General features: G+C 46.5%; 1 protein-coding gene across 2 annotated transcripts; it reads left to right on the top strand.

The window, feature by feature from the left end:
- Positions 1-264: 264 nt before the first annotated feature.
- LOC134140154 (kyphoscoliosis peptidase-like) lies at positions 265-18,725 on the top strand. 2 transcript variants are annotated; one of them, XM_062575024.1, is made up of 8 exons: positions 265-342; positions 3,125-3,805; positions 6,405-6,522; positions 7,296-7,413; positions 7,892-8,083; positions 9,575-9,765; positions 14,228-14,544; positions 14,758-18,725. In XM_062575024.1, exons 2-8 carry the CDS (start codon positions 3,218-3,220, stop codon positions 15,544-15,546), a joined length of 2,313 nt encoding a protein of 770 aa, XP_062431008.1. In that variant the 5' UTR covers positions 265-342; positions 3,125-3,217; the 3' UTR covers positions 15,547-18,725. The 2 variants fall into 2 exon arrangements, with proteins under 2 accessions (XP_062431008.1, XP_062431007.1); XM_062575023.1 differs by having other exon boundaries at positions 14,228-18,725.
- The last annotated feature ends 8,365 nt before the right edge of the window (positions 18,726-27,090 follow it).

The raw sequence follows: 27,090 nt of genomic DNA, 5'->3' as shown, positions 1-27,090 counted from the left end.
GGGCTGACATGAGCCAGCTGCGCAGAGCCAGCCAGCGCTGCCCTGCTGAAGGCTGGCTGCTGATAAAAGAAAGTCTCTTATCTCTTCCCTCTCCCTCCTGTGCGTATACCCACATGCTCTGCAGAAGTGCCAGGCCCGCGGAGGCTTTGGTCAGCAGCAGCGAGCAGTTACCATGCTCGCAGGCGCTTTACAGTATTTTTAGCCCTCCTGACATTACCAAGGTGCAAAAAAAAAAAAAAATACATGTGCTGATTTGGCACATGTATAAAAGGGGTCTGCAAACCACGGGGATTTGCCTGCCCTTTGAAAACGGCGGGGAGCCGCGGCAGTATGGTGAGCCGGGTGAGTAGAAACAACCCCCTTTTCCTAGCGTTTTGCTTGCTCTTCCATCAGCTCGTGCGCACGCTGGTTTCCCAGGGAAACCCGGGTGCTACATAAACTCACTTGAGAGCATTTCCCAGGGTTTGCTCACTCTTCTACCTACCACCCCTTGGCTCTGTTCATTTCCATGCCAAAACAATACCTGAATGAATTTCCACATCCACATAGTGGGGTGGCTGGTGTCCACTGGGATTGTCCTCTGATGGCTTCTCTGTGGCTGTCCCCCATCTCCTGATGACCTCCACCCTCTTGTCTCCAACCCTCTGCACCCCAGCGGCTTTTTTGCCACCTCTGGGCTCCTCCTCGCATTTCTCTTTCCCTCTCCACCCTCTCCCAGGACAGTTACCCTGGGAGAGATGCCACAGAGATGTCAGATGGGCTCTCTGTTCATGCTGTGGAGGTTTTGCATTTGATCCTCTCTATTTCTGAGCCGCCACCGTTACAGCATGTAAAGGCAAGCCACTTTAGCCACTTTCTGCCCTCTCGATATTGAAACTGCACACAGCTGCCTTCGATAACGTTGCCTGGGGTACGTCAAAGTTGCACGGGGCTGTCCTGAGCTAACGGTCTGGAGCCTCCTGTTTAAGGCAGAGGGAAAGTCCATGCAGTTTCAAGGTGACTGGAATTATTCCCAAATCTGGGCTAAATTCAGAGATTAATTCCACCACCCCCTACTACCACAGGAGAAAAACAGGAATATTTTTAACAAAGAGACAAAGTGTTTGATGTGAAAATTTCTTGAAAGAACCCCAGAAAAAAATTTCTTGAAAGAAACTGTTTAGGGTTATGTCAAAGTGGAGCTTTGGCTTACAAAGGAGCTAATTTTTTTAAAAGGCACAAACATGGAAGTGAATTGGAATGAAATAGTTGGTTTGAACAGAAGGAGAAATCTTCAGATTAAAAATACAACTGGGCAAGTGAGGACTGTAGTGATGTCAATTATCTGAAGCGACCTCAGTTGCTCCAGTATCTCGGGCACTGTGGCCAAGTGCCGAGTGCGCAGCTTCCACTGCTTCCCTGAATACTCCCTTCCCAGTTGAGATGTGTCAAGGAAACAGAGATTTGCCCAGAGAAGCAAAGCAAAATGGGGCGTATGCTCCCCAAGACCCTTCTGCGGTAGGGTGCACTTTGCATGGAAAAGACCAGGCAAAGCATGAAAAATGAGAAATTCTGTGATTCTCAGGCTCTGCTGGGATTTATTTTTCAAGTCACCAAGCTCAGTGCATGTCAGGTAACGACAGCAGAGGACACAGAAGTGGCCTCTTGTTGCTCACTTAGCAAGAGGCAAGCAAAATCCTTCTCCGCCTGCAACAGCGGGTGTCTGTGCCAGGGGATGGGAGAGCAGCCCAGCAGCAACCGCAGCTCGCATGCACAAGGACAACTCGAACGTGTCAACAGCTGGGCACAAACAATTCATCTCCTCATGCTCAGATGTGGTCGGCGAGTAAATATAGAACGTACGGCCTCCGCGGGCTGCACCAAGAGCCGGTGACGGCAGCGCGGCTTGGGCGCCCGTGCAGGCTGCCCTGCAAAGAGCAGCATCCCTCACGGGCGAAGGGAAGGACCTACCTAGGGGAGGTCCTCACATTGGGGATCTCTCTGGTTATTGAACCATCCAGCACAAGATTAACTCATTGGCGCTGGTTACAAACACTTGGTGTTTGCGCATGCACGTACGTGTTAATGGAAAAGCATTTTGGGGAGCTTGGGGTAGACGCAATCTGTCTTATTCCCACCTGGACACGGCTGTCCTGCCTTGGGGCAAGCACCCCAGTGCAGCTGCTGAAAACCCAGCAGCCTGCCTCTGCATGGGAGAGGCTGGATGAATAAGGAGAGTGACATTTCTGGGCTATGCTAAGTGGCTCACAGCAGGCTCTGCTATTTGCATTGCACAAATAGTCATTTTATGATTAAAAACAACAACAGCAAATAGAAGCTAAAATGAGATAAAACTAGCAAGTGCTTTGCAGATGTTCAGGGCATTCAGGAGTTGGCTCTACCAGTGACTTTAACCCAACAGCCTCGTCAGTCCTGGATTGTACCTTTCATTCCCCCTTTTCACCCCTTTCTTCCTGCAACCTTTTCAATCAACTCAGCTACATTTCAAGTGTAAAGCAATAAAACAAAAAAGTGACATTTTTCCACAGAACTTGGACAGCAGAGTGAATCTGAGCACAAAAAAAAAAAAAAAAAAAAAAAAAAAGAGATATATTGAGTGTGAAGGATGGGAGTCCTCCTAAAGAAAGCATTTGCCTGTGAAGGTATCTCTTTGAAGCAAGAGAACACTAATTATAGTAGCTCTCTGTTCTCCCTGATTCCTGGCTCTAAAGGTGAAGAGAAATACTATATGATGAGTCCAGGCCATATGCAAGGAAGCAGAGGCATAAATGCATTCCCTGCACTCACTCACAGACCTTTCCAGTACACAAAAACATCTCTCTTCACCTTAATTTCTTCCATTCCCTTCCAGTGCAGAGACGCAATTGCTGATAGCCCACCAGTAAATCTGTAACTGTTGAAAAAATATATTTTCACTTGGAAACAGCTGAGGGCTTCTCTGTGGCATTGTCATCCCACTTTTCTTCAGGGGTTGGGAAAGAAACAGTACTTTCGGCTAAACTCAGTTGACCAAGTCCTGATTGGCTGAAATTAGCCATATGGGCAGGCAGACAGGCAGGCTCTGAAGGAATCTGTACAGGATATGTTCTTCTTTTTAAAAAAGCATCTATCTTTGCGTCCACAGACTGCCCTGGTTTCTTCGCTCCCTTACCAACTGCATGGATGAAGACCAGCTATAACAGAGGCAAGTCATCCAAACCCCAGACTATCAAAGCAAATGAACCAGTTTTCCCCTGTTACTTCAGGAATGCCAACCACCATGGAAAAACAACCTACCCAAAGCACATTGAGATGGGCCCATCACAAGAACCACAGAGAAAATGTGATGCCAGCCCATGCAGATAGTATCATGCCTCGCTGGAGGGAGACTCAGCCATCGGATGTTTGTAACGGCAACTTTTCCCTGGGACGCACTTCTGAACAGATTGACCGCAAGACCCCAGAGGAACTCCTCCACCGAGTCACCAGTGCAAATGGGAAGCTGAAGCAAGGCACGCTGAAGAAAGTCTCGACAGTGCAAAGAGTAAAACATGAGCTCAAGGATTCACCCTCCAAGGATGTTTTCCTGTTTTGGGCTAACAAAGTCAACAACGGCAGCAAAAAGGCTACTTTCCAAAAGCTGCTGCAGAAGTCATCTGTGACTGTGGAAAACTGTTCTCCAGTCCTTTTTTCCAAGGAAGGGCTTGGCAGCTTGAAAGAAAGGAAGCAGGCCAAAAATCCCCAGAGAAAAACCAGAAGCGATCTCTTTCCTGACTCAGAAGTTTTCAGCCATGTAGACACCCATGTCCTATGTGTAAGCCAGCAGGTAGGTACTGGTGTCCTTCAATATATGCACAGATGGTACCACGGGCAGATCCACATCCTAACATTTAGCTTTTTGCCTTATGGTCTGATGACAACAGTGGCAATGTAGTGCCTTAAAGCAAAATTAGAGGACCTCAAAGCCATGGGATATGAATTTGTCCTCACCATGGCCAAAGATCCCTGCACTACCCTCCTGCAACACTCCTGCACTGCTGCAACACAAGGTGCTGGCTGGCAGGGGACAGGGACTCATCGGGTGAGACTAGGCAGAAGGGCTGGTTTCTAGGGCTCATTATGGGGCAGGGTTTCTCATAGCCCCAGATAGGATTGCAGAGGGCAGAGGGATCCTAGAGAGGCTTCTGCAGAAGGTACCAGGACAGGAAAGGAATTAGATGACAGGTAGCATAGCGTGTGTTTACTTGCGAGGGAGCCAGCATGCTTCCCGCCCAGGAAAGCATGCAAAGCCAGTAGTAATCACACAGTCTGGCCACGTCCAGCAGCTTTAGCAAAGAATCCCCTTCGTATCTGTTAGTCCTGAATCCTGCTTTTTCACAAGTGAGAGGCCTCTGTTGTGTCCTCTTTTCAAGCAAAGCCGCAAGCAGGTGGTCTCGAAGCAGGGACAGCTAGCTAGGTTCGGACACGGGCCAGCCCCTTGCTCCTTTCGCAGCAGGGTGCCGGCAAACGAGGCCGTGCGGAGCGGGAGGTCTGTCTGCACAGGAGTAACTGAGCTCGCTTAAGGTGAAACCTTTGATTTGTACCTAGCCTGAGGCTAATCTCCTTTGGGAATTAGGATGCTCCAAAATTTCAGGGTCTACCTGGAGGGGAGTGGAGGGGTTTCAAAGACGTAAGAAAGAGGGTAATAAACAACTAAAAATACCTCCAAGGCAACGGAGAGCCATGGGAACAGCTTGTTTCTCTGTTTATTCAAAGTGCTAAGCTGTACTAAAATCTAGTGCACTTAGTTTCTCTAACCATGAAATATTAGTGCCAAGAGCAGCAGCAAAGCAGTCTACTGACTGCCTACGAGTGGGGTGTTGCTTTTCTGGTGGTGGGTGCTGCTTAGCTTTTGGAGTTGTGGGGACACAAGACTTCCCCTCCTGTGGAAGGAAAATTCCCCTCTTGTGGAAATCCCTCTCCCAGGCCCGCAGCCCTGCCGTCAGTTCCCAGGGAATCCATGGGAGAGCCTCAGATAAGGTAGGCTCAAAGATGAACATTTTTCCCAGCATTTTAGGAATAGTCTGGGGAATGCGTGTGTGCACCTGACTTGAGCACACGCAATGGATTTGGTAGGATCATTGCCTGGGTGGTTTTGGAGAGAATAGACCCATCTGCCAACTTTAAATACTCCACTGGAGCAAGCAGCTGCTTGTGACCCAAGATGCTCTAACCCATTTCTTCAGGCTCTGCAGACATAGTCAGGACCTGGATTATGTGGGAATGTTGTGACTTCCTGACTCACTTTTTACCATCTCTGAATGAAATAGAGAATAGAGTAGAACTGGGCTGCAGATCAGCTGGAAAAGAGCCAGCAGAAGCTGGACCACTTTTCATTGCTGTAAGAGTCCTGTGTACTGAACATGCACCAAGATGTGTCAACAGGGAAGCAGGGAGCTAGATATTGAATGGCTGAGATTTTCTTTTCTTCCCCACCCCCCACAGAAATAATTGACATTATTTGTTTGCCTAGCAGCTGCACACTCATAACAGCTTCATGACAGAAATGCAAGGGATCAGCAGGAGCACCATAATCTTAACATAAGTGCTCTCCGGCTGGACTGTGTTTTTAAATACAGCATCTCAAGAAAAATCTTTGGCCATTACAAATGCAACATTTCCCATAAGCAAAAGATAGAAATTTCCATCTATGTGAACCTCTCTGACAGGTGGTTTAGGGCAGGAAAATCATTAGGGAATGAAATAGCAGTGGCAGGAGCTTGGAGGAATGAGCTAGACTAAATTTTACCCACTGAAAGAAAAGCCTGCTGCCAAAAATGCATGTATTAGCACAAAGGAGGGAAGAGCTCAGAAATGGACATCACTGAATGGGAGGAAAGGGGTAGGAAGGCTTTTTAGGGGTCAGGGATGGACTAAAAAGTTAAAGACATTTTAGAGGTAGGAGCAAAAAAAATCTTCTTTCCACCAATCTTGGATAACAGGTTTGACAGAGGTTTCACAGCTTCAGGAAGAGTATCTGAGGCAGCATGCTGCTGATTTTCTCCCTTGTAAATACACTGTGTTGTTAACCAGTGCGTGGCTGGAAACTCACTGTCCACAGCTGGAGCATGATAGAGCAGCTTCATCAGAGACTTACCTCTGTGCAGAAGACCTTCTGGATGAGGGGATGTGTTGATCCAGATAGAGAGAACTGCAGCGGTCGATGTCCCAGCCAGCTCCATGTAGAAATGCCATCTTCAGTCCTAAGGCTTACAACTCCAGTCCTCTAGCTTTTTATAAAACACAGCTGGAAAAAAACGGGATAAAACATTGAGGTGGCCCCCACACTGAGCAGGCATCCACTGGCACAGTCCCTCAATGGCACAGTGCTGTGGCTGTGGTGATACCCATGGTCCAGTTAACCTCACCTGTCCTCTCCATTCCAGATGAAATCCAGGCAGGACAGGCTGTCCATCCCGGCCACTGTACGCCTGATCACTGCCGAATCCCAGAGCAAGCTGGAGATGCTGCGGGCAATATGGTTCTGGATCTGCCACAACATCGGTAAGTCTGGCCCCATGGCTCTGCGTAGATGGGGCAGAGCTAAGGCACCTTTCCTTGGGCCTTGCCTGTACCACTTCCTGGGTTTAGTTTCCCTCTGGCTTCACTTCCTACAGAGCAGAGACTCCTCAGGCAACCTCCTGTAAGCCCCATATTCCTCCTTTCCTGCAGTCAGTGCTGAATTGAAATATTCCCCTTTCAACCTACCAGGAAAGATCCTAGAGTAGGAAGTGGTCCCCAGAGTGAGACCCTCCATCCTGGACAGTACACCTGCTTCAGTCCAGATCTACAAAAGTATTTGGGTGCCAGACCCCCCACAGACACCAGTAAAGGCCACAAGCCTCTGTTTCACTCTGCTTTAAAACATCTGAGACTATTTCTCCGATAATGCGTGTATGGTGCAAATTTGACCAGGCTAGACCATGTCTGGCAGGAGTCATCTGGAGACATAAGAATCTCAGCACAATGCAGCTGTTTTGTGCTACTTTACCCTGCTACGTCCATGTGTGCAACACAACACGAATGCCCCATGCCTCTCTGAATGGCACAACAGCTGTTTACATGCACTGAGAATCCAGCTCCCCGAAGGCTTTAGTAATCCTTTGCTCATACACGGAATTGTCAGACTCCTGAATAATGATGGATAGAAGAGCTGTCATGGCTTCCAGGGTGGGTAAGCAGAGAAATAGGGTTGGGCAGGAGAAGGCATGAGGTTGTTTTGGAAATAATAATGCGTTACATTGGCCTGGAATTGTGCGTTTTTCTCCTTTTCCTAGAATACGATGTGGATGGTTTCCTAGGGCTGTCTCAGAAGATCCACATGCCAGAGCAGGTCCTGCAAACTGGACGAGCTGTGTGTTCAGGTTATGCCCATTTATGCCGGGAAATGTGCAGGTAAACCTGACCTTGCCCTTGTGATTCCTGCACCTTGAAGATTTGGGGGTAAGGGGCATATGTAGCTGGTACAGGCTAAACAGCTGGCATCATTTACCAACCACATCCCTGGACACAGTAACTGCCCTTCCCTCCATCTCTGCTCAGACAGGAGTAGATCTGGGCTCAGCAGACTGCCCCGCTGTCTTTCCCTAATTCACATTAGAATCAGAGATATGAGGGCTAAGGCTTGGCAGCGGCTCTGCTTGCTCCCCTGGGTAAAAGCAGCAAGCTGGCTAAAAGCTGAATTTGGCCAATGGCTGGCACAAGCAGAGGGGGCAAAGGACCAAAAGAAAGAGTGAGCAATGCTGGTAGTGGGGTCTTGGTGTTAAGAAGGAGGAGGTTGAACTTACCATGCTAGTTGAGGTGGTCAGCAAAAAGCAGGCACAAAGCAGCGTCCAGTTTGTGGTTACCCTCTCTGCTGGCTGTCCCCGAGCAGGGAAGCAGGTTTGAGCTGCGTGGAGGTCCCGGGATACGGCCGGAGCCCTGGCTCTCGCGGAGGCCGGCAGTGTCAGCAGCAGAAGTCCAGCCACATGTGGAACGCGGTGGAGCTGGAAGGACAGTGGTGCCTCCTGGATGCTTGCTGGGGTGCAGGGACTGTGGATGCAGAGAGCCGGTTGTTCATGCCCAGGTGAGACATCCCCACCACCTCGGGAGACATGGTCCTCAACACAAACAGGCAAGGCTCAGTCTCTGCTTGTGACCCTTGAATCACCTGGGTTTGGATCTCCATTTCAGATACACCTTCAGGGGTCATTTGCCGGTGGTTTAGTGAGCTACTCTGCCCACCTTCAACCAGAGCAGGCACTCGCTGACCTCACGCAAACGCAGACGCTCTGCACATAAGCGCCTCCATTCAGTGCCTTAATTCATGAGATAAAGTGATAACTTTTCAGGTGACAACTTCCCTCCCCCAACTTGTTTTAATTTGCAATGAGTGTCACTTTTTAAGTAATGAATCCTCATTTTCACAATAACTTTGCTCTAATGTGGCTCTGTATGTAATTACTTGAGATTTCTCAGCCCATGCTAATAATAACGCTCATGAAAGTTATTTGTACAATTTAATAATTACCATTAGCTGTATTACAGGATTGTCTTTTTCAAGTTTTTCTCTCTAATAATGCATAATGAAATAGGCATTATTAGAGAAATAGTCGTGGAATTTCCAATGAGCAATTATTTTACTGAGAATAGTTTTAAACACCAGCGAGTCTGCATTGTTTTAGCTGTGCATGGGAAAAGAGTAGAAGCAGACTGAAAGATCACTGAAAGCAAAAGGTAGAGATAACAGCTTCTTGTGGGTCCGAGCAAGCCAGCGTCCACTGCGTACTTGATCCTTGTTGGACAAGCACAACAAGCCCTAACCTGCAAGATGCTCAAATCTTGCAGGTGAACAGAAGCAACGGGGCTTCACGGGATCATTCCAACACAAGGAAGGATGTAGGATCATTCCTACATCTGCAGACTGATCCAGTCAGCAAATGCCTAAGCAGGGGCAATGTTTAGAAAGTCAGGTTAGATACATTCCAACTAGAACCAAGATGCATTTTTTTAAAAAAAAATCACAAGTGACTTCTCCGAAGAGCTTTAAATCAAGACCAAAAGTCATAGTAAAATATGTAACAAGCTTTTGATAGAGGAATCACTCAGTAAAACTATCTGCTGTGCAGTGTATGGGGCCACCTTAACTTCCCGTAAGTGGTCTGTTAAAGGGCTCTGAATAGCAATTTCAGTTCTGGGCATCTCAATACTGGAAAAATAGAAAGTAAGAGGAAGCTGAAAAGGCAGCAGCATGAAAAACTGAGCAACCAAATGTGCTCATTTATAAGGGAAGAATGAAATATGAAGGAAGGGCACTCGGAAGAGTTGTCCCCAATCCTGAGAAGATTAGGAACTAGTTTTAGGCAAGTCACAGGACTGCAAGTGAGGAGAACTGATTTTAATGTAGGGAAAAATTTGCAAATGCATCCGGGCTAGACAGAAGGAGGATCCTTCTCAAGGCCAAATGAGAGCCCCTTCCTCCCTTCCTGAAGTTGGTGCAGCTTTGATGGTATCAGCAAAGCATCACTGCTTGGCATGCGAAGGGTTTTCCACCCTTCTCATTCCTCTTGTCTTGCAGGTATGATGATTTCTTCTTCCTTACTGACCCTGAGCATTTCATTGAGACTCACTGGCCAGAGGACCCCGAATGGCAACTTCTGCAGCCCTCCATCTCGCGGGAAGACTTCGAACAGAGAGTTTTTAAAACTTCAGAGTTTTTCAGACTGCAGCTCTCCCTCCTTTCTCCGAACACTTCCCTCCTCAAAACAGGTAAGTGCAAGGGCTTATTTCTAATAATATTGTTCTTGCTTGTTTGCTTGCTTTAAAGCAATAAGCCTGAGGTTGGGAAAAACGTATCTCATTCAAAAATGGCCTATCTGTCTATTTTTAAGCACATTTAACATCCAGTAGAGCAGAGTATGTATTTAAGTAATTTCTGGAATCATAGCCTATGTGTGATACTGTGATTAATAAACTGGGAATTAGGATTCGTGAACTGTAATTAGTTGAGTCAGATCACTTGAGCCCTTTTGCCTTGGCTTTCCCATCTTAATTCACCAAAAGCAGCAAAATAGTTTCAAGGTACCTAAGACACAATCTTCACTGTATTCACAACTTGGGGAGGAAAACTACCAGTTAAAGCATGGTCTGAAATGTTCATCTCCCATTTCCAGAGAAAGAAGGAGGGGTGGGAGTAGAGTTGTTTTCCTTGGTTGTAGTTTTATGAAGTTTGTTCAGTTTGGATACAGCATGATCTTTATTTACCTGGACAGTCTTTGTACATCCATCCCCATGAGTGGTCCCAAGAACATACAGATTTTTTTCTGCAAGGGTAAGCTAGGAGACAAAGCTGAGGGGAGTTGTCAGAATTGATGAATATGAATGGCTAAGAGGCAAGGCACACTGTAAAGCTTTTGACTGAGAGGGGTTACAACTTACCCAGAAAGCAGAATCCTCCAGTATTTCCAGGACTCTGGAGCTTTACCAAAACTGGCTGTAGTGCACTTTTTGGAGGAACAAATGCCTGGCAAAAAACAAAAGATGCCTGGAAGCAGCTTAAAAGTCTGTGCAACCTTGTCTGCAGGGATCTCATGGTGCTTTGCCAGCGCAGAATGGCACAGCACCCCAGGGAGGGGTCTTCATGCAACTCTGTCTCGAATCATCTTCGCAACAAATGTAGGAACAGAGGAACAGACACTTTGAGAACCACTTTTGGGCCCAGGTTGCAAGTGAGGCTCCAAGGCATACAACCAAGTAACACAATGTCTGCAGACTCAAAGGAAAACAGGAGATTTACAGTCCAACCCGCCCCTTTAAACATGTGCCAAAGCGATAAATTGCAAAATATAGACTCCCACCACATAGCATTAGTGTGGTGCAAAAGCCTAGAGGGAAGAATGAAGAAAAATAAGTATTCATTATTCCCTCCACCTCCCAGGTTTTGATAGCCAAAAGATACAGAGATGGAGCCCAGAAGTAGCTTTGGGTCCTCGTTGGGCTCTAAGCCCTAACCAGAGGCTGCCATGTGCCATCGCATACCTGGGGAGAAGTGCTGGGGAAGCAAAGCAACTTGGCCCATACCAGCCACATCCCTTCTTTGCACCCACTTGGCCAGAGGAACTCATGTGCCCCAACCACAAAACTTGCTGGATGACCTGGACTGCAGGCATAGATTTCTTTTCCCTCTGAAACTGAGATGAAAGAAGAGTTTCCCATTAGAAGAGGAAAAAAAAATGCCAACTATTTCTCTGTGAATATCTCATCTTGAGGAGGGAAAGAACTGTATTTCTGGACTTGACCTGAATGGTTTAATTGCTTCAAGTAGCCTCAACAGTCAGCTCCATATCAGATGTGTGCTTAAAACACCAAATTGCAAATCCAGATTATGAACTAAACCAGATGTCTATTTTTATTGATGCAAAATTATGGTTATATTGATCTAGTTCGATGGAAGTAAACCAGCATCTAACCGGGTGTGTTTAAGCAACGAGGATAATCTCAGTGCAAAAGCGCTTGGGATCTTTGATACCAAATCAGCCCATTTTCCCTCTTCAGCTACTGCGGATCAATTCCTGCTCTATTACATTTGAGCAGCTCCCATCTGCTTAAAATGCTTAAAATGCTTAAAAGCTTTCAGCCAAGATTCCTCCCACAAATCACTGTCTGATGGGAGCTGAACGTGGGGCACCTTGCAAGGGACCTGATTTTCAGGAAATGCCTGGCATCCATACCCATCCTCTGAAAATCCAGCCCTTGTCTTTGGTGGCGTTGCCTGGGCCGTGAGGGTTGGTAAGAGCAGTGACTGAGCAGTGATTCAGTCCTACAGAATTAGGACTTTGTAAGATTTTTTTTCTCTAGAAAACCAGTCATTGGAGGCATGTTGTAGATACAATAGCAAGGGTGGGAGAGGGGAAGGGAAGACTTTTAAACACTTTGAGAAATTAGAAACATGCCTGTATTTTAATGGTGTTTTTTTCCCCTGAACAATTAACACAGCCTGCACTGACCTCCTGCAGCATTCAGCGTGCTGACACAGGAACACATCCCCAGCTTCACCTGGCCTCCCTGAACAAACCAGGAATCTTTAGCTCATGCCTTGAGCTAACTCAATAAAAAAAAACACAAATGTTTTTTTTTTTTTAAATGTAGCCATTAATTATCTCCTCGGGTCCCCTTCCCAAGGCGAAAAGCATTACTGGCTTCCTTATCTCATCATCGCTGGCTCCGCTGCATGCAGTGTTCTGTTCTTTTCTTCCTTCCTACACATCCTAATACGATGCAGCCAGCCAGGCCAGCAGCTTCAGAAACTAGCATAGAGCAAATTTAATAACAAGCAAACCTGCAGTTAATAAAGGCTGTCATCAGCAATGTCTCCACTGAACACTTGCCAGGAGAGAATTGTTTGCACTTACTGTGTGAGCCAAGTCACAGCTTTAACAGGCAAGGCATAAATAAAACCCAGCCTTCCCATTCTTTTCACATTGCTGTTTCAACCTACCAAAAAAGAACTGTGGGGCAAACAATGAAAAAATCCAGACTCCAACAGGAATCCCGCCCCCCAGCTATTATTCATTAGACTACAAAACATGCTTTATAATCTAATAATTAGCAAGGAACAATTTTTTTCAGCATGAATCTGGAGGGCCTTGTCATTTTATGTTAGTCCCCAAAACAAATGGATATTGTGCACAGCATGGGGGCTGATACCAGTCGCGGGCTCCCGCAGTGCCATCGCTTGGTGCTGCACTCTCTCCAGCAAAACCATCGTTGTGGGACCAGGACACTGCAGAGCAGCCACACGCTGAACGTGAGATGAGCAAATCTCAGGCACATACTGTGGACCCCAAGTAATGAAGAGTAGGCTTAACTTCAACAGTCCTTGAGGAGGGTGGGTTTAAATACGCATTTAGGCATATCTGTGTGCCATGGTTGGGGTCCGTGCAGCACCTTGAGATCCTTCAGGGCCAAAAGGACTCCAAGTCTTCCTCTCCATGGCCCCTTTTCCCCGTGCTTTCACCTATATCTGGAGAAAAAGGGTATATAATACCATGAAATCAGGGCTTTGCAGTGAGGTTGCCCCAGTACTTGTAACTCTGAGCTGACGTAGCTCATCATGTGCCAAAACGAGCTGGCTATCTGTTTGTCAGAAAATCCCATCTTCATCAGTACCAGGTCTGAAGGTTTGCAAAACTTTGTCCATCACAAAATCAGTCAATAGTCCCTTCTGCCCAGGAGCAGACAGAAATCCCATGAGAGGTTTCACTTCACTGAGAAACATCTGTCTTGCTGCAGTAGAGACTTGGAAACAGCAAAATAGCATGGCAGGGGGGTGGGGAGGGGGAAACCAGGGCTGCACCAGCTCTCCTCCTCCATGGTGACCTGTCTGAGGGGCTTTGTTTCTTGGTGTGAGGGTGGGTTCTCCTTGGCTTTAAAGCTGCCCGCTGCAGCCAGGCTGGGGGAGAAGGGTTTGCTATCAGACAACACATGTTGGTAGGTGCAGTGCCTGAAACCAGGGACCAAAACAGTCATTGGGAAGGAGCCCTGGACCTTATCTACAAGCCATGGTACCACCACCGGGTACCAGTAACAATGCACCCTCCTGCTCTGCCCTCCTCTCTAGTTAGAACACACTCCAGGCCACAGCATGTGGATTTTTTTTTTTTTTTTTTTGAAGTTATGATAAGGCCAGAATTTAGAAAAATACAATAATAGTAATAATAATATAATAGCAATGGAAAGAATTAAACCCATTTCTAAAATCTGGCAGTGTTGTGGGATCTCCTACCATCAAGGCTGGAACATCCTGATACTGCCAGTTGGTACTGGGTTGATACCACAGTACCAGACCCGCAGCTTAGAGGAACAATTCCAGCTCATGAGACAATGCAAGAATTACCAATGTATGGGAGACTAGCTTTGTTTTGGGTGTCTCAGTGCACAAAGGATAACTATATGTACCTATCCCCACCATCTCCAGACCTAAAGACATCTACAGGCAGGTAGTGGTATCATCACTCCACATTCAGCGAGGAGAGAAAATAGTAAAAGGTGAGGAAGAGTCTTGCTAAGGTCCTTCAGCAGGTAAGGGTAAAACCACAGGTGGAATCAGGTTTCCATCTCCTGCACAGACATTTTAGGTGCGCACTGCAAAAGATCAAGGTCTTGAGCTGAGATGTAAATGTATTATACCACTGATGAAAGAGTTGTAAAAGGTGTTTTCACCCTTCTACAGCCCATGGAGAAGCATCAGTGACACTGGGGAGCACTCATCCAACAGAGTTCACCTACCAACTCTCCAAACTGCAGGGCACAATAACTGGAGAGGATGTAGGCGCAGTTCATGGAATGATGATGGTGTCTGAGACCAGTACGACCATCAAGGTGACTCCTCCAACTGAGGGTTTGTTTGATCTCATGATCTTCGCACGCGATGCTGATTCTCAGGCCCCCTACAACTGGGTGTGCTCCTATCAGATCCAATGTCTGGAGCCACGCACTCAAGAGAAACTGCCTGAAAACCCTTTTCACTTCTGGGGCCTTCACCAAAAGGTGAGAGATTTTGGCATCACAGATAGCAGCCACAAAGGGGAGCTGCTTGTTGCTTCACAAGGAACTTTGCTGTTGAGTCTCCAGATATCCCGACCCTTGCTTGCCACATATGAGCTGGTTAATAGAGATTTAGATGCTACTCTGAGCAAGAAATGCCTGGCCTCTCAAACCGAGGAGGAGAAGCTGAGTTGTCACGTGCTCTGTCCTTTCCAGGGTTACTACCGACTCTCCGTGTTCGTGAAAGATTTGGGAGCCAGCACCTTCAGGAATGCAGCCAACTTCCTCATTCACTGCTTGGGGCCCATCAACCAGAACGAACTCTTCCCCGCAGGGCTGAGCATGCACTGTGGCACTGGGATCAGCTCCACCAGTAATGGCCTCTTCAACCCTAGCCACTCTGCCCCCATCATCACCACCAAGATAGGGAAGTGCAATATCACTTTCCACACACGTGCTGACGTTGAAGTGATGGCCAGCTTGCACAAGGACAAAGTCATCAGTGCCAAGTACCCCCTGGAGAGATACGTCCTGGTCACTCATCTGAAGACTAAAGTCAGTGTGTGCATTTTGCTCCCCGAGTCAGGCATCTACAAAGTAGGGCTTTTTGGGAGAAGCAAGGATGGCAAGGACTTTGTCCATATTTGTGACTACATCATACGCTGCTTCTCTGACCCCAGCTGGCCTCCTTTCCCCAAGGTGTACAGCCTGTGGGGGAGAGGGTGCATATTGCTAGAGCCACGAACGGGAGTGCTTCAAGAGCAAAGCTGGGTTCGGTTCAGGCTTAAGGTTCCCAAAGCCTGCAGTGCTGTAGTCATTGGGCAAGAGAAGGTGGTACTTCGGTTGACCCCGAACATGGTATGGGAAGGGGATGTGTTCACTGGGTCTGCAGGGACACAGGTCAAATTAGCAGCCAAATTCAGCCAGCATTGCCCTTCCCTGGAGGTCATCCTGGCATTTGAAGTTGCAAGTGGGTCACCTGCATCCCTGGGGTGTTCAGGGTAAACCACAGAGTAGTGGATGAATTCTTCAATGGAAGAATCAAAAGAACTAGGGAAGGAAGCAAAAGCTCTTAAAACTGAAGGATGTTGAGGAGACATGGACAAAACTCCCAGAACTTTATGGCATGTTGAGGAGAGTCTGGGTGTCACATGCAGAGCTTTTCTTCCCACAGGATATCCAGATATTTGCCAGGGCCTCCTATCCCACTTGGAGAAGATGCTGCCGTTTAAATCAGTACCAACACATGGAAGGCTCCTAATATTTTGCTTCTGTCAGAGGAAACCATTGTTCAGCTTCTCTACAGGAAGGATGTCTCATTGCTTATTACCAGTTTGAATAATTGTTTGGAATGTTTTATTTGACATCTATTCAAGAACTTGGAAACTCACATAGTTTCTTTCTTTTGAGAGAATAACAAAAAAAAAAAAAAAAAAAAAAAAAAAAAAAAAAAAAGGAAAAAAAAATAAGCCAAGCTGGAGCCAACAACATTAGATGGCAGCAAGATTTTAAAAATGTAAATATATAGTAAATCAAGTAAGCTCTACTTGTGGAGGAAGTCTGTGCTTGAGCAATGGAGAGGGTAAAGGAAGGAAAGGGATACCATATTTTATCAATTGTGTCTTTAAAACATCTTCCAGGTCTTTATTATTAGGGATGACATGTAGATAAATACTTAAGAGCATTGAGGGTTTGAAATGAAGAGAAGGAACATGCAAGGAAGAAGTTCTTTAGCCAAAGCATCTAATCACAGAGCAGAAATTGCAGGCAACTAAGTCTTAAACTCTGGCACATGCTGGAAGGCAACATAAACAGGAGATAGCAACACTGTGCAGGGCCCTCGCAGCATCTAGGAGAACAGATTATACTTGCTGTTTGAAAAAACATACTCTAAGAATCTAAAGAAAAGGCAGGAAAAGTAATTACATCATGTGACACATGGAAACAGTGCCACTGTTGGGGTATATTTAGACAATTTCAAAGACGTATTACATCATGCTTGAGAATAGTGAGATGGCTGTCTCAGGAGAGGAATTACAGCGTTGTCTTCACCTTTCTTGGAAGCTCTCTTCCAAGTTTGTACACTGGGTTTTCAGGCTCTTTTGATTAACAGGTTTTGTTTTCTGTGGAATCCTTTGCAGTGCTGGTTCAAGATCCCCATAGAGTGAGCACTGACTTACTGAAAACAAACTCGATTTTCATGGTTAAGTGAAAGACTATGGGATAAAAAGGTATATAGTTAAAATACTTCTCCATGCCTGCACTGGACTGATGCTGGAACCTGGGGTTCTGGCTGCAATAACAAAGAGCAAGAATTGTAGATTATTTTTGGATGCTGCACAAGAGACAGTGGGGTATACGGTCTACTTTTTTTTCAGGTTTGGTAATTTAAATTTGATTTGTAGTAGAAATGCTAATAGATTTTAACCTTTTTTGGAAATCTGTCAATGGAGCTAACGTATCACGTTTCACACCAAGCTTGCTGGAACTGCGCTGGTGTGTTGGAACAAAAGCATGGACATGTTGGAAGACTCCATTGAAGAACAAAGTACAAGGACTATTCTTGACCTAAGGGAAATGCTTAGAGTGACAGATAGCTAAGCTCTTCACTAATGATGCTAAATAACAACTTAAGGAGTGTGGATCCCTGAATTTCTCTTACAGCCCACATTCAGACTATTTCATATTGTACTAACACCTTAGATAAATTAGACAATCAGACAAAAAAAATCTACTGTCTGTGAGACTGAGCAGAGAATCCAACCCCAAAAGTCAAAGCCCTGAAAGCTGCCAGCATGCAGGACTGTCCTCTGCACTCCTGCCAGCTGAGTACTTTCACATCTCCCCTTCACACAAAACAACAGTCTTGACCTCCGCAGAGCTTCCCAGTTTGTGCTTCGTCCACAGATACCACTAGTAGTGAAGACACATCTGCAGAACCAGCAGATTCCCTAAGACGTGATTTTTGTTTGTTTTTGTAGAAGAACTTTAGCTTGACAAAGAAAATGACTGCTAAACAAAATGTCTCTCAGCTACCATACCCACCTTCCTGTCTATGGGTTTCTCTCTCTCAGCTGGTTTTGCTATTAATTTTTCTCAGCTGTGCCGCTCTGACCCTTTTGAATCGCTGTACGTGTCTGCGTGTACACGTGGGGCTGGAACTGCCCCATCTTTGCCCAACTTCATGATGGTGGTCATGATCACATGCCTCCAGAGAAAAGCTAACTTCCAGCTCAGTGATTAATTCCCCTTGATGCATCATAACAAGGTCCAGATTAGAATTACCTTGAATTAGGGTCCAAACAACTTATGTCAGAATATAATTACCTGGGGGTGCTGAGAACTTTAATGATACTCCCACGGGGGATTTTTTGCTTCAAGGATCTGAAATCAATCTATCCATATTTCCTCTCTGAGTAGGCTTGGTAGAGCACGCAACCTATTTTGAATGTCATTCTTATTTAGATTTACATACCTCAAAGCACGCGCCCCCAGGTCTAAGCGCCTTTGCAATAAACACAAGCACCACCTCTCCAAAAATAACAGCCCTGAAGCAAGTGCCACTCATGAAAAAACGACGATAAGCAAAAGAACAAACCCGTATGCCTCTCCCTCTCTCACCCCCTCTGCCCAGGAGGATTAAATTAGGTAAAGACATATTACACCACATACCTGCAGCGATAAAACACACCTAGATCCGAACAAGGTTGCTTCAAAATGTCATTAGGAGGCCTCCAGGCAAGCACTGAGCTGTGGACAGCCGAAAAACAAATAGGAGGCTGTGCCCAGCTCCAGGTGCCATCTTGATTGAAAGGCTCTTTTACAACAAATGTCAAAACACGTAAGACCAGGAAGGGCTGAACCAGAAACTTCAGCACTGAAAATACGGGCCTTGCCTAAGCAAGGGAAAGCCAGTCACCACCTGGAGTGAGCTTTTATCTTCCTCCATGGAGCTGTGAGCGATATTCATGGAACATGGAGTCCAGACTCCTTGGTTTTATACATTTCCCTGTGTTCTGCCTGTGCATATTTTGCTATTAGGGTGATCTATGTTAATACTTAGTTAGGCTGAATTTTTCCAATGAGGCCATAGCATTGAGGTACCTACACAATGTGTTTTCTTTGGCTTGTTGTTGTGCTTCTTCACTTAAGTGCTATTAAAACCTGAGACGACTATCCTTTTCCACCTGTGTTTGGACTTCGTTGAGTTTGTATGTGCCCATGGGTTTTCCATGTCAGGAGATCATGCTGAGGCTGCAGTACAGGAACTGGTATGGTGATATGACAGAATGGTTCTGCTGGTGGTTCTTTCACCCCTGGAGAAACTCATGGCTGCATGTGCACTTCTACACGTGCACTGCGTGTTCACGTACCTCATGGACCAGCCTGGCTCAGCTCCAGTGAGGATGTCCCTGCACCCTGTGCCCATAGAGATCTTACTGCTTAGGTACCTAAGGTAGGATCCATCTGTGTGGATACCTGCACTAGGACAGGATTCACTGACTATGGAAGACTACAGAGTGACCAGACCAGATGATATGTCTGTTAGGATTAAAGATGTCCCCAAATTAGTGTCATCATCACTAAGACTGCTGGGTTTTGGTCATTCGGGTCAGAGAACATGCCTGAAAAAAACAGGTCTTGCATGCCGAAGCATCTTCAAAGTGCAGAAAGATGAAACATCATCTACTTTCAAGGGTTATTTCATGCTTTTCCTCTTTGGTCTGAAAACTGGAGTCTCATAGCAAAGATGTACGAAAAAGCTGGGTATAGAAAGAATACATGGAGAAAAGTATTCCTCAAAGCAGAGCTAAGCTTTCTCATTCCGTCACAAGAGGCATTTCGGTGAGAATGATCTTGTTCAGCATGCCCCTAGAGATACGGTTGGGGAGAAGAGTGGGAGGGAAGAAGGTTTAAAAATATTCTTCAGAGGAAGCTCAGCTGCAGCTGTGTCTCCACAGGCAGGTGTGCAGTAGGGACCGGAGCTAATCAGACCTCTGCCAAAGGCACGTCTACCTCTCCAGAATGCAACACCGTATTGATAATGCAAGGCTAAGTGGAAAAGATGAATCAGGAAAATCTCTGAAAACGAGCACAAGCACAAAGCGTAAGAGACTCAAGTTGTGGAAGTCCACCCCACCCCACCCCAGCCCCTTTCCACAAAAAAAAAAAGGGAAGGAAATGATGAGCAGGCATTTTTGCACAAAGAGGGAGAGAGAACTTCCAAAGCTGAATGCTGGTGGGAAAGCCGCAAAGGGCATTTCTATAACAACAGAACTGAGAGATTAGCTCCTGGGTAGGCTAAGCAGCAGGCAAACACATCTCCTAAATCCCGCATTATTAAGGATTTAAGCTACAAACCCATTTTACGAAGCTATCCAACCATGGACACCTCGTTAGCATTTTTATGATTGCAGCCAAAGATGCTTCATGTCTAGGGCTGAAAAAAAGATAAAAAAGTCACCATGGGACATAAGTTTGAGAACAAAAGAGAGAAGGAACAACTTCCCATTGTACAAAGTAACAGCCAAACTCCTTAGGAGAGACTCAGCCAAGAGCACTGGAGTGATAAAACCATGACATCACATTTACAGCAACACATTTACTTGTTCTACCAAAGTCTTCACTGCCTTGGCTCTGCTGTTTTCCATCCTTGGGTACATTGCGTACTCAGTAAATACATAAGAAAGGGACTTCTGCTATCAGCAATCCTGTTTACCATGAATAAAAGCCCGGTAACCAAGGTTACTCGTGTTTTGCTCTTGTGGTTTTGTTTCCAGAGAAAGCAGTATTTCCCCTCCCCTTTTTGGTGTGGCAACAGCAACTCCTCAGAGAAAACAGGGCTCCATTGTACTCACCCCTGAGCACAGAAAGATGATTCCCACTCAGCAGACCTTTCAGCCTCTACGTAAAGCTCTACAAGAAACTGTTAAACACATGGTACCTTGGCTGGCAGCCTTCACCTTCACCTAGGCCAGGTGGCAACCAGAACCGGTGCTAGGGGAAAGACCACAACTGTACAATGACGGTGACCTTGTCTTACTCTTCTAGTTTCCAGCATTTTGGCAGTTTAGGGCCTGCCACAGGCGGAGTTTGCCTTCTCGTTATTCTGCTTCATGGATTTTGATGGAATGTTTCTTCTATGAACTCGGCTTTCTGAACGCGTTTATACCTTTGGCATTCCCCTCGAGAAAACACAGCGAAGCGTTCCTGAGTTTAACTGTAGATTGCACAAAGAAGATACCAGTTTCCCTGGTAGCTAAATTCAACCCTGCTTGGAAACACTGCATCACTTACGCAGATCAATTGCAACAGGGTCTTCATATCTCTAGGTACTTTGTGTTGCTAGTAACAATAAGATCAGACTTTTTTTTCTTGCATATAATACTACTGATGGATCAACAGTAAGGTTGATTACCTGGCCAGAGGAGAACATGTTGCAGGATGCCACTATTCTCATTACTCGGTATGGTGATAAGCTCTGCTAGCAAGGGCAAGCGTGTGCCCACACAACGGCACTTGGCTCTGTGCAGCCTAACGTGATCTAGCGCATGAGGACCAGGCACCTGTGAACCACATGGGAAGAAGGTGGCAGAGCTCAAGCACTTGAAAAAGAGAGCAGAAAGGATCATTTTGCAACGATGTTGTTAGGGTTTTTTTGCCCAGTGATGCTCCTTTTCTAGCAGAAATCAGTCCCCTGTTGTCCGAGTCCATTTAGGTCCCATCTCAAGTTGGGATATGCAGGCTTGGGGTCCATTTTCAGATCACGTTAGTATCACAATTGAAGTTTTCGAGTGAAGGATGAGCTCAGGCTTCTTTTCTCTCTTAGATACAAACATACTTTATCAGTTCATTTTTTCCCCTATGCCCTCTCCGAAGACACTTTGAATTGATTTTTTTTCAGGTATCTCAAAAGGAGAATAAACATAGCTCAGATCCCCAAAATAGCTGCCGCCAAAGCAGCAGCACAGAAGCCAGGAAACAGCTGTGCTTTTGCACATTGTTTTTGTTCTCCCACCTTGTTTTATCTTCCCTTGGGAGGAGAATGGAGAGTCAGCTTTGCTCCTGCCCTTGCAATACTCTGCTAGTTTGCGCGAAGGGCTCTGTGCAGGGATCTACAGCCCCACACGACTCCAGGCAGATGTTGTGTCTCTTCAGTGCTCTGATCTGGATTTATCATGCTGAACTGAGCCTGGCCCCTCATTACAACCTCTGCGGGGTTAGCTAGAGAGCAGGGTCTGGTACAGGGTGTTTGGCATCTAGAAAGCCTGGTGTGTCCTCAGGAGGTGCTGCACGTTCGTTGCACAGCCAGGAGGACATCCCCACTGACTCAAACCCTCACTGAAAGCACCCACAGCTTGAAGGGAAGAATGAAGGCCCCAATTTTCCTGGAGGAACACACTGCAATGGGGGTCCCATCCTGCCACGAGGGGGTGCCACATTGAGTTTGGGGAATGACTGCGTCCTGCTGCACTCATTCCACAAGCTGAGAGAGATCATCTAGAGAGGAGACCTTGGGGAATCACAAATCACATGCTGCTCTCCATGGAAAGGGATCACAGCTCCTGATAATGCCCTGTGACACACAGGGCACTGAAGTCATCCAGGTAAAGTCCAGCATTCGCTCTGAGCCCCATCACCAACATCAGTGGATCTCCCCGTCTGCTATAGAAGGTCTTTGCTGTGACAGCTTCTGAATGGCTTGAATACAAGCTGAATAAGGGGCAGCCTTGTTTCGTGCTCTGGAAAGAGACCGTGCTCAGAGGAGACCTTCAGATCTGACTGAGCCGCTAAGTACAAAGATGATGGGACTAATATCAAAAGTGCCTGTAAACATCCTCCCAGACATGCCTCACGTAAACCCATTCTGTGTCCCATACCACACATACAGCAAAACAGGGGTCTCCTTTGGCAGAACTTTCCTTCTGAGGCAGAGACAAGATTTGCTCAACATCTTTTCCCCACAATCTTGCTTTTTTTCCTTAATTCCTCCTAAGAGACGCAACTTTACAACAGCACTTGGGCTAAGAGTGTATTTCTAGTACAGACAAGTGGTCAAAGCCATGGCTTTGAATTGCACAGCTGTCCAAACACATCTGTGCAGAGAAGGATGAGTCTTCACATGCACCACAGATGGGAGAAAGCTGCCAAAAGCAAAGCCTTGGAGACTTCATCCACTTTCTGCTGCAGAATGCAAATACACCCTGAGCAATCTCACCACTTCTCTTGCAATATTTCTGGAAGCTGACATGGAGATGTGACTAGGAGAAAGAAGGTTTTCTGTTCTCATCCTGCTCCCAGTTAAGGGTCCCCCCTCAGAAATGCTGATGCAGCTTTCCAATGCAACCGGCTAGAAAGTTCAGCCCTCAAATGCCTTCAGGGAAGCATCATGCCCCAGAAGAAGCAAGGGAGAGTCCTAGGACCAGCTAAGCAATGCCATGGCCTGGCACTGGCAGCAGTCCTGCTTTGAGCGGGTTGTGTTAGAGGTCTCCAGAGGTCCCTCGCCAGTGGCTCTCCCCAGCTCAGTGCACCTCGTCGAACATGACAGGAGTTTTGCCATCCAAAACAACACCAGGGTGTCACCTGCTCACTGTTTTGCAGCATATCCACACGCATGGTACTGCTCTGGCAGAGAAGGATGGACATAGAAGGTAGCAAAGCCATGGGAGCTAAAAGCAGCCTTCGGCAACCCAAGTAATGAATTGTGCATCATCTTTTTAATGTACCTTGCAAACCAGGCACGTTACAGCCGCACTTGCCCAAGCGAGGTGAGTGCCAAGAGGCCAGTGCTGAAATCAAGGTACCAGCAACAGAGAGCAGGGGTTGAACCTAGCATCAGTGATGGGCATTTCCTCCTACTCCCTGTGACTTTTCTTTCCAAGCAAGGCTTAACATCTCCCTTTTCTTCCTTGAGAAATGAGAGAGGAAATCTAGCTGCACATGACATAATTAATTAAAAGACTGACTTACAGGAACAAAAGCAATAAAAGAAAAAAGAACAATTATATTAAATTAAATTAAAAAAATAAGCTGTGGCATGATGGCTTGGTTGAATGGTTGAGAGCAGTTTTCTGCAAGCTAAAAATCTTTCACAGGTATTAGTTAACTCTTCAAGGGCCGACCGACAACCGCAAGGCTTCCTGCAAAGCGCTAAGGAACACCTTCCTCAGCTAACCTCGCGCGCGGTGAATGATCTGAGGGGGAGAAAGGCAGAAGCAAGAGCATCCTTCACATTTGCTGAGCTTTGCTTCTGTCTTTAAATGTGGCAACTTCCAGGAACTTGCATGCTTCAAGACAGGGGATTCAGAGGGAGAGGTCTAGGAAGGAGAACTGAAGAAGTTGCACAAACATCCAGATCCCGGATCTGCCTCCTATTTTTAAAAATCTGTAATTAAAAACATAGACAAAATGCAGGTTTTAAAAAAGTGCTCTCAAGAGGAACAAAGCAAGCAAGAATGGTGCTGCATGGAAAATTTTGTCTCCAGAGTAGAAAAATCAGGGAATTAACTAATTAAAAAAAAAAAAGAGAAAAAAGCTCAAATCTTCACATCATGAGGAAAATATTGATTTTCTCCTTACCATTTTGCAAGTAGGCTACCGCTGTAGATTACTAGTTCAAACAGCAATGGGGAACCTACTGGGACAGCCTACGCAGGAGACTGTGAGCCCCACCGTTAGCAGATACGCGACTTGGGCTTAGGGCAGGCCTTGAAGGCTACATATAACAGCACCAAACAGCACTGGAAATGTTAGATCAGAGCTCGCCCGGGGCTTCCAACCAAAGAAAAGGGACGAGCGCATCTCCGCAGCGAACAAGAGAGACTTGGCCATGGTAGATTAGCTGGAGATAATCATCAGAGATGTTTTCTCACAGCAAAGAGGTGACCTGGGGCAGGGGGAAAGTGGCTTTCTGGTGCGCTCCAGCGGGCAGCCTTCCCCCACTGCAGGCTTTGCCAGAGGAATCCTCTGGGCTGCTTTTTGCATGCATTAAACTTTGATTGAAAATTATCATTATTTTCTGTCCTCACTGTCTGCCAAGAAAGCGCCAGACGGGTGAACTCAGTGCTGCCGCTTGCGAGCAAGCTGAATCAGGAGCTCTCCGAAACGCAAACTCCTCTGCTCGTCCCAGAGGGACTGGCGAGTTCAGGGCAGAGTTTAATGTCTCCTGGACAGTTCTGATGTCTCCCTCCTCTGCTACCAGTCCCACGGCATTGGCTGGTGGGCTGCCATCTAGACTGGTAAGGAAAGTTTGCAGTTTGAGGCCAGCTGAGGAGAGGAGAAAGAAAACTTACAGCTCTAGCTATATGAAAAAACGTCCCAACGTTATAAGCTTTTCCTAGATATCAACACCTTCTGGCTTGCAGCATCTATGGTTTCTCTTCCCCCTACTAGAAGACATTTTTGGAGGTGAGCTCTGCCCTTCAGGGGACATCTGCTTTGGGACATCACGTCCACTCCAGCAAAGCACCACCGAGGGATGCTCCCACCAGCCCCATATCACATGCTGCCGGGAGCGAATCCTGACACCTTTCCTCCATGTGCCCAGCAAACCAAACGGTCATTTCCTGTAAGAGAGCCCAGAAGGAAATGAAAGCAGCAGACTTCCTCACCTTCCACCACAGCCAGGATATACTGATCTGGGCTTGCCCTCGTGCTAGCATCATTGCAAGGCACTGTCCAGGCCAGAGCACTGACAGCATGAGCTCATGTTTGCCCAGAGAAGAGCATGAAAACAGCGGTCCCCCTTATCAGGACATTACTCCAATTAATTCTAGCAATTACCCATACCCGGCCCACTGTGGCCCATCTGCCCTTCCTCACTCCAGGGATGCTCCTCTCATCCTTCATCCACTTTGGCAGATCTGTGCTAACCATGCTGTCACATCTGGAGTGTGTTTCCACCTTATTGCTGAATCAAACCACAGTTTGCTTGTTTGTTGCCACAGTTGGACTGGAGGGGAAGGACAGAGATCCCCAAAGCCTCCAGCAAGTGGAGCTGACCCTGACACACAGACCTATCACCAATGGCTCAGAGAGACCACACCACCCTTCTCCAACCTATGTGGGTAATATTGCCGCAGGGCTGACCTACGGATGTCTGTCAAGGTTTGGCACTGTTTAATAAGCTGCTGGTTAACAGCAGCTGTGCTGCTGTATTTCGTTGGGATTTCCTCCATGGATTTAAGTCAAACTGCTTGTATTTATCAAACAGCATTCCTCCTAGGGCCTCCGTTCAGTTTTATTATTCAAGAGAGATTTAAGTAAGTCAGACACTAAGAACAACTTTTTCAAGTTCAAGAACAACTTGGGAAGAATACGGGAAGATGGGAGCTGCTCAGTTGGGGAGGAGAAATCTCCACTGCTGGATTGAACTGCATGTTGAAAGATGCCTCAGGAAAGAGTGACCTCCTGGGGCAATGGGAATAAATGAAATGACTTTTCATGGGTCTTTCCATTCTTCTCTGAATTTCCTACCCCTCTCTTCTCTCCCTCTTCGCTACCTTAAGTCCTTTAGTAGTCATGACCACTTAGGTTGGGAGAAGATGCTTACAGGGCTCAAGAACCAAAGCAATACCCACAGCTGCTAGCAAGGAGGGGCGCAAGACAAAGTCAACAGCATATTATAGCTACAGCTAAACCCAGGAAATCCCCCTTCATGCGTGTCCTTCCCTTCAATTGGATCCCTTTCATGTAAAACCTATGTCTCCCTCAGGACCTTTGCAAGTCTGGTGGGCCTCATACTACAGAGAGCAGCAAGAGACATGACAAGGGCACATGGAGGTGGCTAAGATGACCGAGAACAAACAAGGACAGAGGGAAGGAGCACACTGTGCTCCTTTCTGTTCCCACCCCATTCTCCTGTGCTTCCCCACAGCATCCTGTCCTATGCCCTTGGAGGCTGTACTTGACCAGCCAGCCATCAAATTCATCGGAAAGTTTATTACAGTTTGTACTTACCTAACTTAACCCCCCCCCCCAAAAAAAAAAAAAAAAAAAAAAAAGAGCTATTAGTGGAGGGGACACTCTGCTTAAGAAAAGTTTGTATTTTATTTGCTTTTCAGCAGAGATTTTAATCTGCAGAACAGAGCAAGTGCGTACAGTCTGGTGACAAGGGCTGGGAAATGGGAGCACTGACAGACCCTGTTACACAGTAACTGGTGAGATTAGCAAGTACGGTTCACGCATGTTAAAACAACAATCCCACACTTTCTCCACCTGTTCTCTCTCAGTTCTAGTTATTTTCTTTAGTAGCAGTTCCCTCCCTGCTCCCTTTGCCTATTTTAGAGAAAATGAGTGATGTAACTCAAGGAGCTTTTTAATCACATCTTTAAAGAAACAAGGCCGCAGTGAGAGCAAGGGATGGCCTGTATTTTTGTGGCTTTTCATTAGCAGCTTTTGAGTTCTTGGCCAACCTCAGCTGGAGCTGAAGAAAGGGGCCAAGCCTCATGTAGCCAAGCCATTTCTGCAAATGGAAGGGAGCCGCTGAGCTATGTCCACCCTCATGGATGCCTCATTAAACACCAGAAAGCCTAGGAGTGCAACAGCCCT

The sequence above is a fragment of the Rhea pennata genome, chromosome 4 (genome assembly GCF_028389875.1).
Source record: "Rhea pennata isolate bPtePen1 chromosome 4, bPtePen1.pri, whole genome shotgun sequence".
In the NCBI taxonomy this organism is placed as follows: Eukaryota; Metazoa; Chordata; class Aves; order Rheiformes; family Rheidae; genus Rhea; species Rhea pennata.
Note: the sequence above shows the minus strand (reverse complement) of the source record. Positions and strands in the feature narration are given on the sequence as shown.